The 16,706-nt window shown below is 36.3% G+C and overlaps 1 protein-coding gene across 4 annotated transcripts in view; it reads left to right on the top strand.

Moving 5' to 3' along the window:
* The first annotated feature begins 5,221 nt into the window (after window positions 1–5,221).
* The window catches only part of dacha (dachshund a), a 201,530-nt gene continuing 190,045 nt past the window's right edge, over window positions 5,222–16,706 (top strand). For 2 of the 4 annotated variants that reach the window (XM_048165579.1, XM_048165578.1), the window contains exon 1: window positions 5,222–5,922. In XM_048165579.1, coding sequence (XP_048021536.1) covers window positions 5,432–5,922 — 491 coding nt within the window. In that variant the 5' untranslated portion in view covers window positions 5,222–5,431. The remainder of the gene's footprint in view (window positions 5,923–16,706) is intronic. The other 2 variants (XM_048165577.1, XM_048165575.1) reach the window with 1 other exon arrangement.

Here is a 16,706-nt window from a genome sequence, read left to right as displayed (position 1 = left end):
TTCATTTTGTCTTTTTATACAGTGGGTACGGAAAGTATTCAGACCCCCTTAAATTTTTCACTCTTTGTTATATTGCAGCCATTTGCAAAAATCATTTTAAGTTCATTTTTTTCCTCATTAATGTACACACAGCACCCCATATTGACAGAAAAACACAGAATTGTTGACATTTTTGCAGATTTATTAAAAAACAAAAACTGAAATATCACATGGTCCTAAGTATTCAGACCCTTTGCTCAGTATTTAGTAGAAGCAACCTTTTGATCTAATACAGCCATGAGTCTTTTTGGGAAAGATGCAACAAGTTTTTCACACCTGGATTTGGGGATCCTCTGCCATTCTTCCTTGCAGATCCTCTCCAGTTCTGTCAGGTTGGATGGTAAACGTTGGTGGACAGCCATTTTTAGGTCTCTCCAGAGATGCTCATTAGGTTTAAGTCAGGGCTCTGGCTGGGCCATTCAAGAACAGTCACGGAGTTGTTGTGAAGCCACTCCTTCGTTATTTTAGCTGTGTGCTTAGGATCATTGTCTTGTTGGAAGGTAAACCTTCGGCCCAGTCTGAGGTCCTGAGCACTCTGGAGAAGGTTTTCGTCCAGGATATCCCTGTACTTGGCCGCATTCATCTTTCCCTCGATTGCAACCAGCCGTCCTGTCCCTGCAGCTGAAAAACACCCCCACAGCATGATGCTGCCACCACCATGCTTCACTGTTGGGACTGTATTGGACAGGTGATGAGCAGTGCCTGGTTTTCTCCACACATACCGCTTAGAATTAAGGCCAAAAAGTTTTATCTTTGTCTCAGACCAGATAATCTTATTTCTCACCATCTTGGAGTCCTTCAGGTGTTTTTTAGCAAACTCCATGCGGGCTTTCATGTGTCTTGCACTGAGGAGAGGCTTCTGTCGGGCCACTCTGCCATAAAGCCCCGACTGGTGGAGGGCTGCAGTGATGGTTGACTTTCTCCCATCTCCCGACTGCATCTCTGGAGCTCAGCCACAGTGATCTTTGGGTTCTTCTTTACCTCTCTCACCAAGGCTCTTCTCCCCCGATAGCTCAGTTTGGTCGGACGGTCAGCTCTAGGAAGGGTTCTGGTCGTCCCAAACATCTTCCATTTAAGGATTATGGAGGCCACTGTGCTCTTAGGAACCTTAAGTGCAGCAGAAATTTTTTTGTAACCTTGGCCAGATCTGTGCCTTGCCACAATTATGTCTCTGAGCTCTTCAGGAGTTCCTTTGACCTCATGATTCTCATTTCCTAGTCCAATCAGTATAATCAAACACAGCTGGACTCAAATGAAGGTGTAGAACCATCTCAAGGATGATCAGAAGAAATGGACAGCACCTGAGTTAAATATATGAGTGTCACAGCAAAGGGTCTGAATACTTAGGACCATGTGATATTTCAGTTTTTCTTTTTTAATAAATCTGCAAAAATGTCAACAATTCTGTGTTGTTCTGTCAATATGGGGTGCTGTGTGTACATTAATGAGGAAAAAAAATTAACTTAAATGATTTTAGCATATGGCTGCAATATAACAAAGAGTGAAAAATTTAAGGGGGTCTGAATACTTTCCGTACCCACTGTATGTCCAGCTCATCTCATCTTGCCATTTTGTCTCATCTCACCTCATCTTGTCTCTTTTATGCTCAGCTTCTCTTTTCTTGTCTCTTCTCTTCTTTTCCCTACTTGTCTCTTCTTTTTTCACCTATTCTCTTCCAGTATATCTTCTTCTCTCATTGTATCATATTGTATGACTCCTCTCCTACTCACTTTGTCTCATCATTATCATTGTTATCTCTTCACACATCACATCTCTGTATTTCTCTTTTTTTGCTTTTCTATTTTCTTTTCTATGCTCAACACGTCTCATTTTATTTGTCTCCTCTTGTCTCATCTCTTCACTTTTCATCTTGTCTTGCCTAATCTCATCTCTTTTATGCTCAACTTCTTATCTCTTCTCGTCTAGTATTTGCTCATCTTGTCTAATCTTGTCTGTTCTATTCTCATCTCTTCTCGGTTCGTCTCACCTGTTCTCTTCTCCTCTCTTCTCTGTTTCTATCTTCTCTCATTGTATGACTCCTTTCCTTTCACTTTTTATTTCTTCACCTGTCTTCACATGTCACGTCACATTTTGTCTCCTCTCTTCTATGCTCAATTTGTCTCTTCTATGCTTATCTTGTCTCAAATCTTTTCAACTCGTCTCTTCTATAAGCTTGTCTTGTTTTGTTTCATCTCATCTCTTCTCTTCTTGTTTCGTCTTTTCTCTTCCAGTATATCTTCTTCTCTCATTGTATCATATTGTATGACTCCTCTCCTACTCACTTTGTCTTATTGTTATCATTGTTATCTCTTCATACATCACATCTCTGTATTTCTCTTTTTTGCTTTTCTATTTTCTTTTCTATGCTCAACTGGTCTCTTTTGGTCTCAGCTCGTCTCATCTATGCTTAACTTGTCTCATCTTGTTTGTCTCATCTCTTTTCGTCTTGTCTTGCTTAATCTTGTCTCTTCTCATATCACCTCATCTCGAGGTGAGGTGATCCATTGTTACCACTTCAGATGTCTTGTGTCATCATTTTGTCTCCTCTTCTATGCTTAATTTGTCTCTTCTATGCTCATTTTGTCACTTCTTGTCTCCTCTCATCTCGATTTGTCCCACCTGTCCTCATCTCATCTTGTCCCATCTTGTCTCTTCTCGCCTCTTTCTTGTTTCATCTCTTCTCTTCAAGTATATCATCTTCTCTCATCGTATGACTCCTTCCCTCTCACTTGTCTTATATGTCTCATGTAATAATTTCATTGCCTCTCATCACTGCTCAAGTCTTGTTTTGTCTCGTCTCTTCTCCTCTCTTTGCTCGTATCCTCGTTTTGTCTCTTCTTTTCAAGTATATAATCTTCTCTTATTGTGTGACTCCTTCCTTCTCACTTTGTGTCATCGCTATCCTTGTTATCGATCCATATGTCTTGTGTCATTATTGTGTCTCCTTTCTTCTATGCTCAACTTGTCACTTCTTGTCTCCTCTCGTCTCAATTTGTCTCACCTGTCCTCATCTCATCTTGCCTCTTCTTGTCTTTTCTATGCTCATTTCTTCTCTTCTTTGCTTGTCTCCTCGTTTCATCTCTTCTCTTCAAGTACATCAACTTCTGTAATTGTATGACTCCTTCCCTCTCACTTTGCCTCACCGCTATCCTTGTTATCGATTCATATTGTCTCGTGTCATCATGTCATCGCCTCTCATCAATGCTCAGTTTGTCTCTTCTCCTCTCTTCTGTGCTCAGCTTGTCTCTTTTTGTCTAATCTCCTTCTCTATAGCTTGTTTCTTCTTGCCTGATCTTTTCTATATGCTATTTTCTTCTCCTCTGTCCATCTTCCTCTCATCTCTCAGTGCATCTCATTATGACTCCTCTCCTTCTCACATTGTCTTTTCCCTATATGCGTTATCTCTTCTCTTCTCTTTATAAGTAATATTGATAATATTACTTGTCTCACTCATCTATTATTACATGATAATATAATTAAGAAGATTGTGAAATTGCTTGACTTTTATTTAGATTGACAGATGTCAACTAAGTAGTAATTGTCTTATTTTATAATTGCTTAATAATATTGCTATAAGATATTATATTTTGTTAAAATGTGGATTTCTCAGATGATAAAGGTTTTACACTAAAATCACGGATTAAATCTAATACTGCTCACACATATATAGATCTATTACACATGTGTGTATAAGTCGTGAATATGCATACTGAGCATTGGGGCGGTGCTGAAGGGGTGGGTGAAGGGGGCGGTGCATGTGTGCCTGCAGGGCCAGGTATGTTAATCAGGTATTCATTAAGATTAAATATAAGACGAAGGGTTGAGGTGCGATTGAAAGCTAAAATATGTATCTAATTTTCTAGATTGCCACCTAGCTTTTTAATTTCAGCAGGTACTTGGCAGAAATTTGCATGGCATTTAGGCACTCATTATAATATTAATCTTCCCACAAAAGTTGCAAGGGCTCAAAGGTTAAGCATGATTCCTACATTAATTTTACAACGACTTTTTTTGACCTGTATAAAGATTCTCATTTACAAAGGTCCTCATTTGCTTCACTAAGTGGTTCATAATGAGAGCATAGATAAAGTATTGAATGGAAAAATGTGAGTCAAATGTGTTACAATTACAAAAAATGAGTATTAGAGAGACTGACATTTTTACCACATGTTGTAGATTTGTTTTTATATATACAATTTTATGCATAACGTATTCTTTATTGAAGTCACTCCAGAGGGTCTGTTCTTCTGTTAATATCAGTGAATTAATTTGTGAATATGTTTAGGAAAAAAACACCAGTGGATGTTTGAGGAAAATGAAGTGATATAAAAATAATCTGTGCTGTCAGGTTTTTAACATATCGGGTACAAGAAATCAAATGACGACAAATAACATTATACTAGCACCATAATAACCTACTAGAAATTCTAAGCAAGCCACTTCACGTGTCTCTTCAAATTAGGCCAAATGTTTAAAATGCAGAACTCTATCTTTTATAAGCTACCTAAAAAGCAATGTTATATAACAACAGAAGTGCTTACTCAAAGCTTAGACCGTAAAGTTAGCTCACCTTAGTTTACCTTTGTGTTGCATGATATACAGTTAATATAAATGATGTTTTAGGCCTTAAAAAAGTCAGTCTGATCACAAATAAGAAACATAATAATAAGTCATGTTGTCTTTATGATATTCTCACGCTTGTTAATGTACTGTAATTTTAAAACTGATATGGAGACTGGTGATGCTTCGATAATATGTTTGGAGTGGGTATTTACTTGGGCAGACCCAAGTAAATAACAGCTGTAATATTTAATATTACACTTGAATATATTAGTCTAATATTATGAAGGTGTAACTACTACAAATGTTATTGTTGCTATTCAGGCCTATAATCCCATTATAATGGAAGTGTTTTATGGTAACTTTCAATAACTTCTATAAAGTCGTTTTATAAAGAAACATTTTATAAAGTTTAACGGATGTACATTCACCAAAATGATCGTTAAAAGCTAAAAACAAATGATGAAATATATACCATCTGTCTAACAGCGATCTAAAAAGTTGTATGTATTCGCTTTTGATAGTGAGAACACAAGACCCCGCCCATAACTGGCAGATAGCCAATAATATTTGAAGGCGTGTGCCATCGCGCTCCTTATTGGCTGAGAGAGCTGTCACTCCGGGCTGTAGTGGGCTGGCTAATTGAATCGCTGAGTGCGATACACTTCTATCCATCTCACTCGCGAGGAAGGTAGTTGCACATTACCGACTATCAGCAGTGGCTACCGGAGACGCATGAGAAACACCGAGTGAAAGCCGCGAAACAGTGCGAGGAGCCAGCAAAGGTGTGCTTGACTCAAAAGTACGGAAAGGAGGAAACTTCGCATAAACTATGGCCGTATCAGCAACTCCTCCGGTGCTTTCACCGACCTCCACTCCCGGGGGCGCGAGCAGCCTGTTCCGTCCCGACTCTCTGTACTCCAGCCCGGCCGAGTCCCCGCGACTGACCAGCAGCATGATCAACTCTTTCATCACCGGCACCGGTGGCGGCGGCAGCACTAACGGGAACGGCCCAGGCGGTGTCCATAATAACGAGTGTAAGATGGTGGAGGTGCACGGGGTGAAAGTGGCCTCGTTCACCGTGGACGGTCAGGAGCTCATCTGTCTCCCGCAGGTGTTCGACCTGTTCCTGAAGCACCTGGTCGGCGGACTGCACACCGTCTACACCAAGCTGAAGCGGCTGGATATATGTCCGGTGGTGTGCACGGTGGAGCAGGTGCGGATCCTGCGCGGACTCGGGGCCATTCAGCCGGGCGTGAACCGGTGCAAACTCATCACCCGAAAAGACTTCGAGGCGCTCTATAACGACTGCACCAATGCCAGGCAAGACTTATATCACATATACATCTCACATTTACACTGAGCTGCAGTGGGATCTGACGTTCTTTTCAACTTCATTCAGAGCTTGCAGAGTTGTCGTACTTGGCAAAGTTGCTAACACTTTATGATAACTTTCTTTAAGTCATTAACAAAAATGATTTAATGCACATATGTGGAAATTTATCACATTTTTATTTTAATGCACATGATCTAAATACGTTAATTAGTTACCATTTAATATGTTTTAAACTGTAATGACCTATTAAAGTTATTATAAAGTGCTTTTCAAAACGCATTTAAAAAATCCAAAATCAAACTTAAGTCTAAAATTGCTTCCAGTCATTTTTTTTGTTTCTGCCAAACCACCTGCAGTTTTGACCTCTTGTTCGTTTCAAAGCAAAAAACTGTCCTGAGGAGAATACAATAATAATACTAAAATCGTAAAATGAACAGCTTTCTCTAAAATCATGTTCAGAAATTAATTTTCCTCGCTGACTCGATCCGCTTTTTTTTACGAGACTCTTGTACAAACATGTTTATTACAGCGCAAACATGGTCATTTTATTATCTAAACGATTCAAATAAACTAAAAACAATAACATGATTCTTATATGAACTTGCAAGGCCTGTGTATAAAATGAATAGCAAATTTTAATAGTATTTCATATGCTTTTTAATAAAATCTATTTGGTTGGAGGCACATTTTAATACTGTTAAATTATTGAACTTGCAAGGATTTAAGTTAGGCAAAGATTAATTAAAAAAAAAAACTTCAGCATGCATTGTACTTTTTGTCTTTATAATATTTATAAGTTAACTTTTCCTGGAGCTGCTGGATTTAGTCTTCATTGAGACTTTCATTTACTCTTTAAACTTTAATGATAATTGTAAGTATTTAGAAACTTTTGGGCTTCCAATATTTGACATTTTCTCTTTTATTCTTCCTTACACAATGACAGCTCTTTGGACTAGGGGTCATACTTCGGTTGCATTTCACTTTCTTCTGTTATTTGCTCCAGAGTCAGGCTCACAATGAATAGACATCGATATCATTTAATGCACTTTTGACCCATGTCACATCCAGGGCCAGATCTGGAATTCTTGTTTGATACTCAATTTGTCTGGATGATGTCCCACGTCTCATTGGGACGAGGTGCTGGGCCATGTTGCATAAATCAATGAATCACCTCTCCTGGATCTGTGGCTCTGTTTGGTGTGGAGATGTTATTCTTAGCTTGTTATCATGACAGATGCATTAGTGTTCTCAGGCTCCTCTAACAATATCAGCTTATGTGTATGTGTGAGTGGTGTGGTGGGACTCAAGAGAGCAGTACACCTATAAAGACCTTTATCGCCCAAAGGAAAAAGTCTCTAATTATATGTTATGAAACCTGCAGCATCTTCGCTTTTAGCGGAATGACATTCACAACGTTGTGTATATAAAAAAAAGTCCTCCATTTAGAAATATCTTGCCTTAAATTGACCTGTAAAAACACTTAAAAATAATCTACAAATCGATGGTCTTATGCATTTAAAAAAACGAATACATTAATAATTATATTATATTTAATATTGTGTAATATATAAATTAAAAGTTTTCTTTAAAGTCTAAAAGTTCATGCTTGTCTGCAACTGTAAAAAAAGAACTGTTGGTTTAACTTAAAAAAAAGTTACCTGGTTGCCTTAAAATTTTGAGTTCATTGAAATTAAAAATTTGAGTTAATACAATGAAGGCGATTGATTTAATCAACAGAAACTCAAAATATTATGTCATCTGAACCACATTAATTATCTAAGTTGATTTGACAAAAGAAAAAATGTTGTGATAACAAATCATAAAAATCATTTTTTTTGTACATTGTTCTGTATGTAATGTTCACACTGTAAAAAAGAATTGTTGGTTTAACTTAAAAAAGTAAGTTACCTTCAAATTTTGAGTTCACTGAAATAAAAAAAATTGAGTCAATGAAAGCGATTGGTTTAATCAACAGAAACTCAAAATATTATGTTATCTGAACCACATTAATTATCTAACTTTAACAAATAATGAAAATATTTAGCATCGGGTCTAGTATTTTCTATTTCCATTTCTTGCTTTCTCACAGGTAAAAGGTCAGGTATTGAAAACTGGTTGGAGTAGGTTCAGGAACGTGCTCTTAAATTGCACCTTTGCACAGTGAGTGTGTGTGTGTGGAGATGCACATGTGTGTTTAAAGGAGAGAGACAGAGCGCTCATATCCAGATGGCCATTCTGGGCAAGGTTCGGTAATTAACCTTTTAACATCCCCAGCACAACCTCCAGAAGAATCCCCCGTCACTTTATTGGGCTTTGCGCAGTTCTGAATCAATCTGCCGTGCACATCTAATTAGAAAATGAGAGCGAGGAGGAAGCGAGCGGGGGAGAGACCGTTTTACAACATTATTTTGTTTAATTTTGAGTCCAGGCAAAATGGACAATAAGAGAACGAGGTGCGGAACGCTGCGCTTTTCACTCTTCTTGTCAGATTGCAGCATACGGTCGGATAATGAAATTGCCCGAGCAATGGGCCCCCTTGAAATTGAATTTGCTCCTCGGCATCGTTGCTTTACAGTTCACCTTCGCAAGCATCGCTTTTATAGTCAGATTTAAACATCATCCACCGTCCCGCTACCAGATGGCTGAAACTAATGTGCGTGCTGGCCCCTCGCCTCCTCTCCCTCTCCCTCTCTCTCCTCTCCTCTCCTCCTTCAGCACACGCGGGCTCAGTGGGAGAAGGGCTAAGCTGGGACAAATGGGTGTCTTTTGCATCGGTTTGTACGAGACAGCCACGGCGAAACAAGCGAGAATGATCACCACGCATCCAGGTGACGGCTGTGTCTCAAAACCTATAGTGAGCTGCCTATTTAGGACGCATTTTAGCATTCAAAACAGCCAGACAGAGAGCAACGGAATTAAACGGGTCACAGGACAAACACTTATAGCACAAGATGCAACGCCTGAAGGCGTTTGTCTCATGCAACAAAATATAGGAATGGGAATCTTAAGGAATTTTACGATACTGACTCTGTTTCCTTTTAATGATTCCTTATTCCACAATTCTTTTACAGTTAAAGAATACATATTTGGAAGAAAGAAATGCAACTCTTATTGCATGTACTGCCTTCAGCAGTCAGATAATGAGATCGTTTCACAGTTCAACAGAACAGATAATAAATCAGGGATTAATTATTGCAAAAGGTGTTTACAAAGACAGTTTTCAAAAGTCTTTGCACTGACCTTTTAAAGGTGACATACTAATTTGTCCTAGATATTTTGAATAGGCTAGCTAAAGCATGTTTTAAGTAAAAGTATTAACAAACAAAAATGAATCCTATATCATTGATTACGTTTCACAGTTATATATTATCTATATTAACTTAATTAACCTATCAATTCTTTCCTTTGGGACTGATTCATGAGTGTTTTTGATTAATTTAAAGGTCATTTTAAAGTGTGCACTGATGCACTAAAAAGAACCGACTCATAGAGTCGTTCGTTCAGGAACGGGACACTGGTTGCGCTCTATGTTTTTGATTCACTAAAAAGAACCGACTCATCAGAATCAGTTGCTCAGGAATCGGACTACACTGTCAGAGAGACCTGTAATGTGCGTTTCGTCCACATTTTGAGGGAACATAAAGTTATACAAATCATTTAATAGTAGCCTATATTAAAAAAAAAAAAAAATGAAACCGGTGTTGAAAAAGACTCGGTTCTGAAGTTCTTAAAGATGGACGGAACGCAAGAACGCGTCCTGTATATGCACGGCGCGTTCCAAGTCAGCAGCTCATTATGCTGTCTAGGTAGGGAGCTCAGTAGGTTTTCAGATAGAACCTAAATATGTGCAAAGGGATCTGTAAAACTTGACTCAAACAGAAAGTGTCCAAATCAGCAAACGCACGCGGCACTTGCGGCCCGCTTTTTTATGATTTCTCAGCTCGCAATTGATCTCCAGGATTTTAATGCATTCATTATTTATTAAAACGAAATTTGCAAGCTAAACATAACACTAAACTAGTTTGCACTTGGGGACTGCACTTAGGAAATTGAATGGGAATTACATTAGAGATGAACATCTGTGCTTGCTCTCCAAAGGTGGATTAGATTAGTTTAACTGTTTTTTTTCTCTCTCTCAACCAAGTGCAAGAACATCCAAAAATAAAAAAGTGCAGAAAGCTCTTGTTCACTAATATTTATTACACCGCTGACCAGAGAGTTTCTTCATGCGAATAACATCATAAAAAAGAGAGCAACATCCACTCATGCCAATCGTACTTTAGCAGGAATTGTCAAGTTAAATCATAAAACGCATTACTTGTTCGAAAGCCTGTCATATTTTTTTTTTTCGTCTCTTGAAGCGATTTGCTTTTTTTAGTCATTAATTTAAAATGTGTCTAATTCCCATCTTTGCCCCAGGCGCGAGCTACCATCACACCGCGCGTCAAAGTGCTGCCTTTCAAAGATTCCCTAAAATGCACGATTTGACACCTTTAAGAAGCATGTTCTGTAGATTAATTTAAAATAGTAGGCTATCTCATTGAATCTTTTGATTGATTTTGAATCGCGCATAAAGTCTGAACACTAAATAAATCTGGAAACTTTAAAACAAAGACAATAACAGACTCGTGCTAATACACACAATTACCTTCACATCCCCTGTCAGGAGTGCGCGCTCCAGTGCGTGACCGCGAGATTCCAGTTTCGTGTGCGCGCGCGGTCCATATGGACGGCAGCTCAGCCCCTGTGGCTTCGCCCGAGGCTGCGACGCTCAGCTCGGCCCGGGCACCCGAGACACCCCGCTGTCTCATCAAATCTCCTCAGATTGTCGCTCTTCCTTCGGCACACCTTAATGTCAGCCATTAATTATACATCCACCTTTTTTGGGGTTGTTGTTTTTGCAGATTCACCCTTTCCTTTACTCTTTCTGCTCAGTAAATTATGAATTAAGACAATTTGAAACATCAAGATGGGGCTTCAGCGTGTCTTTATGTTGGCAGCCTATGTGAACGGATTTCATATCTCATATCCATTTTTTTAAGCAGTATGTCATGATTTGAAACCTAGCAGCCTTCTTTTTTATTATTGTTTTTATTGAATAGTGCTGTATATAACAATTTTACATAGATCTATATTATATACACATGGGTCATTGACGAATAAGGTTTTTAAAAGTGTAAAAAAAAAAGCCAAAATGGAGATTATTATTAATTTTGAAGTTTTATTAAGTGTTAACAATGAGATTATGTGATTTTTATAATCAATTAACACTGCTTTTGTCATTTTTTACAAGATGGACAAAATTTGTCACCAAAAAAGTCATTCGGTTTAACCAAAATTTCGGTTTTACCGAATGACACTTTTGGTTTTACCCAATCACGATATTTTCAAACAATGCTAAACAGGCTGAAATCTAGCTAGCTAGCAAAAGGACAATCAAACATTTTATATTTAGTACAAGTTTTTGAAATATTACAACATTTTCCATGTTTTATAGCGGTTGTACCGAATGACCTGATGTTTCGGGGAAAACATGAATTTTTCAAATAGTTAAAAGAGAGTTGTTACTTTGCTTCATGACCATGTGGTCCTTTGTAGGTGTCTGAATGATGTCACATCCTGTCACATGATATTGACCGCTTGACGTGATCCAAAATGGTCCCTTTTTATTGGTTACCCCGAATGACATCAATGAAATTCATTTTTCCAGACATTCTTTCTCATAACAAAGCAATGACTTCTACACATAATTTTAATACCATTTTGCACTATGTTGATATATGATGTAATGATAAAAAATATATACATTTATTTCATTTTAAGATATTTTAATCACAAATGAAGTGGCTGTATTGGCCTTTGGACGGTTAAACCGAATAACCTTTTGACACTTCAAAATCTCTAAAATACCTTTATATGAAGCAAAATATAATTGAAACCTTTTGGATTCAATAAAAGAGATAGAGTTGTACTTGCATACAACTTATATATACATACTTTGGATGTCATATCTTTGTTTTTTTTATTATTAAGGCCTTTGGACAAAAATGATCAGTAACGTCATTGACCCACATACATACATGCATACATGCATATTTTAAAGTGTATGTATGTATGTATATGTATATGTATATATATTTATTTAAAACAAATGCCACTTTGCAAAAACTTGTGTACTGCTACATTCTAACTTTTTTTTTTGTGGATTAAGAGTCCAAATAGTTTTTGGGCCACCATGTAAAATAGGTGTATAGATATAGTTTTATTTATAGGGTATATTTTGTGAAGACAAGCAGACAGCTGGTCTCACACACTAACTATTCTGTCCGTCTATGTCTTACTGCGAACACGTCTGAGACGCGAGAGAGCGCTTAACTGCTGACGGGCTCTTATAAAACAACTTGTGGCCATGCGAGTTCTCATTAATGTTGGCGGGTGCCTGTTCTAAGCCACAGCGCTTTAATAACTAGTCCCATGCGTAACCAATGAATTAGAGGCAAAGCAAAGACACATGTGGTCAATTAGCGATGGAAAGGCGCTACTAGAACCTTTTTGGGCGCGGAAATCACGAAAACAAATTAAGGAGGCTGCTACGTATGTGAATCTGCACAAATTACATATTTACCTCCGCATTCATTAAACGATGTTTGAGGAGCATTTAGAAGCTGCAATTACGAAGTTAGCTCTTAATATACAGTCTCGATAGGGATGAGGAATAGCAGGTGTTCGCTGATGTGCAGCGTCGTGGGGGAGAGATATAAGAGGTTAAAACAGACAGATGGATATGGCCTGTCAAGAATCTCACAAGAGGAAAAATGACACTTTCCGCTCACCGTCCGCAGACCCGCAGTTACGGCGGGAGGAGAGAAAGAGAATAGTGTCATTTTGACTTTGGGAAAGTCTCCTCCTGAGCTTAATGACACATCTGCAGCCGGGCTATATTTATTACAGTCATGTAGAATAAAATTGATTGTCTCCTAAAATTAATTTTTGCTTTGCCTCTAGCAGTGCTTTAATGGAGGACACTAGGCCCCGTGCAAGAGTATTGTTTAATCACATTAGTATCACAGCCCCCAGGACAGCGGAGATAATTGTACAAACGAACATCGAAATATGTATCTCTAACTCTTATGATTGAATTATGCAAATGACTTATCTCCTGCCCTTCCAAGCACTAATCATCTAATTAGGACTGATGTTTTAAATGCTTGTTTTTGGACGGGGATCCGGGGAGAAGCAGGAAGCAGAAAATTGAATGTGACACTGAAATCGGCAAAGTAGTTTGTACCGGAAGAGCTGGTGTTTTCTGCCCCCCCCCCTCCATTGTCTGTTGAGGTGACGGCGAGAAGACGATTAGAGCCGTTTTAGTAAGTATTTTAAACATAAGCTCCATCTAATCCATTTTCAAGAGTTCATCATTTTTTCTGCCACTTTAATAGTTTAGTTTGACACTAAGCGGTAGCTCGTGTGGAGGGCGGGAGCCGCGGCGCGCTGCGCTGGAGGGGACTAAAGCTGGTCAAAGAAGTGCTAACTAGCATCCCAATTATGCCGATTAATATTTCATGACTTGTTCTGCTGCACTTCCCCGTTCCTGCGAGCTAGCAGCTGTTGATCCGTTTGCACAAAGCGTTTTGCGCGCCGGAACAGAGAGGTTATGGTAATGACAGGCGAGCTGAAGTGAGCGTTTGACACTCTGCTCTCTGACTCTTGGAATCCCGTTTCGAAGGACTTGAAAGATGTGGAGATCTGAGGAAATGACAAAGTCGTGCTTTTCCCTACTTACAAGAGTGTTTACAGTTGTCTTCCACATCTGGAGGCCATAATTCGCCGCATTAACCCCCTCTATCAAGCTTGGGCAGATGGGTTCACCTGAAGAGCACAGCTTTTTCTCAGTCATGTTAGTTACCTTAAGGGTGTCTTGTTTGGAAATGAACAGCTCCGTCTTAAAATGACCCTAGATTTGAAATGAAATGAATAGCAGCCTAAGGACTCGGTGCAGTGTTTTATGTGCTTACATGCCTTGCAAACTTTAACATTTGGTGTAGTGTGAATTGAATATTGATGTTGTTGAATTCTGGTGATTTAAACGGGTACTGTCTAGTCTCTCTTTTTTGTAGAAATGGCAAGAATGACAGTGAAGCATCAAACAAATCTGCACTGGTTTTGCACTGTATGCCACTGTTGTATTATATAGGTTTTTCATTCGCAATAATGGAAAATACAACTAAGTAACTATATTGCTGAAAATATATATATTTTTTTATTTTTAACTATATATTTACATATCATGTTATATATATATTACATTATATACATATTTAAAATGTATAAAAATAATCTTTATTCATTCATTCATATTTATTTATTGTAGATACACAAGAGGCCAGGCTATTGAATTTAGTGGAATATACATTTAATATAATGATAATGAATATATTATATAATTATTAAACATTTAATATATAATAATACATTAAGATGTGATTTTAAAAATGTATCAAATAATATTTATTTATTTTTGTAAAATAACACAAGGCCAGGCATTTGCATTTTGTGCAAATTTTGTGGAATATACATTTAATATAATGATAATGAATATAATTATGTAATGAATATAATTATTAAATTTTTAATATATAATAATACATTAATATGTGATTTTTAAAAATTATAAAATATATATATATATATATATATATATATATATATATATATATATATATATATATATATATATATATATATATATATATATATAATTTATTTATTTTTATTTTATTTTATTTTTTTATAAAATAACACAAGAAGCCAGGCATTTGTATTTTGTGGAAATTTCATGGAATATAAATTTAATGTAATTATGAAATATTTAATATATAATGATACATTCAACATTTTATTAAAAAAAATATAATAATTTGATTGACTTGATTTATTGAGTGATTTAGTGATTGACTTTTTGTGGTTTACTGATGGTGGTATAAAAATGCACAAGAAACCATGAATATAATTTATGTAATTAATATTATTATAAATATGTAATATATAATGATACATTAAAATGAATTAAAAAAATTAAAAAAATAATATTTATTTATTTATGTAAAATAACACGAGGTCAGGCATTAGTATTTACATTAGTATTTAGTGGAAAATTCATGGAATATAAATTTTATACAATATAATACATTTAAAATGTTATTTTTAAAAATATACAAAAATTATAATTTGATTGATTGATTTTTTTTTTTTTTTTTTTTGTGGTTTACTGATGGTGGTATAAAAACACACAAGAGACCATGAGTATAACTAGTAATTGTAAACACACTATATGGTGGTCTCTGTCAATGCTGACAACAGTCAATCACCAGTGATTTCACTACATAAAAAGGCTTTGACAGAATGAAGGCATACTAATGTCAAGTTGCAGTCAAACGTAGAAACATCTGTTTGTTCTGGATTATTAAAAGAAGAAATAAAGATGAAAGCAAGGTGGAATGTAAAGAGAGATAGGGTCAGGGAGGGTGTGGATATGTGAGTCTCTCTCTGTGTCTGGGTTAAATCAAGAAAAGCCCTGGGTATGTGGTGACATCATGGCCGTTTTGGTGCTCTCGTCGGATCTGTAAGGGATTCATTCTGTCTCTATCTGCCCCGGGCGGCCCAGCTCCAATTACCACCCCCCACACACACCCTTCTGCGTACCACCATCCGGAAGTCTGCAGAATAAGCCTATAAAACTTTTAAAATCCACCCAGGAGCGATGCTCTCTTCCCATCATACACGTAGAAATGTAGATCATATTACAAAAAAATGCAATTATTTTAGACAAAAGCAGAGGATATGGGTACTTATGATGGAGGGTGGTTGCCAAATGTTTTATAAGTATCATGTGACCTCCACCTGTAACTTGGTACATGACTCCTGTCATTCTCTGCACTGTCCTTTAACCGGTCCATGATTTTCCTTTGGCCTACTATATACTGTCATATATATGTATATATATATATATATATATATATATATATATATATATATATATATATATATATATATATATATATATATATATATATTATATAAAATTGTTAAATATTTAATATATAATAATACATTAAAGTGCGATTTTAAAAATGTATAAAATATTTATATTTATTAAAATATTTTTATTTATTTATTTTGTGGAATATACATTTAATATAATGATAATGAATATAATTATGTAATTAATGTAATTATTATATATTTAATATATATAATAATACATTAAAATGTATAACATAATATTTAATATTTATTTAGAATTATTAAAATTTTTTTATTTATTTTTGTAAAATAACACAAGAGGCCAGGCATGTAATTATTAAATATTTAATGTAATTATTTATATTATATTATTTTTAATATTTTAGTCACTCGATTATCGGGAAAAAACTATCTATGTAATATTTACTTTTTTTTTTTTTTTATTTATAAAAATAACAGCAAACTTACAGCAGGAATAACTATGGTGATATATATATTATTACCGCAATTTAAAATGACTTATTAACGTAATGTAATATTTCATGTTATATTTACCACCAGGGTTGCACATATGGCTGTTTTGCCTTTAACTCATCCAATCAGAATTGAGATTTGGAAAATATGTTTAAAATTCCAATTTAACATGAGTTAAAGCAGATGAGCAACCTTCACCTCATCAAAGACGGCAGAAAATATCCAATCTGCTTCGGTTTGGATGGCACTTCATTTGTATCTTAGTTTGAAAGAG

The sequence above is a fragment of the Megalobrama amblycephala genome, linkage group LG18, assembly GCF_018812025.1.
Source record: "Megalobrama amblycephala isolate DHTTF-2021 linkage group LG18, ASM1881202v1, whole genome shotgun sequence".
NCBI lineage: Eukaryota > Metazoa > Chordata > Actinopteri > Cypriniformes > Xenocyprididae > Megalobrama > Megalobrama amblycephala.
Note: the sequence above shows the minus strand (reverse complement) of the source record. Positions and strands in the feature narration are given on the sequence as shown.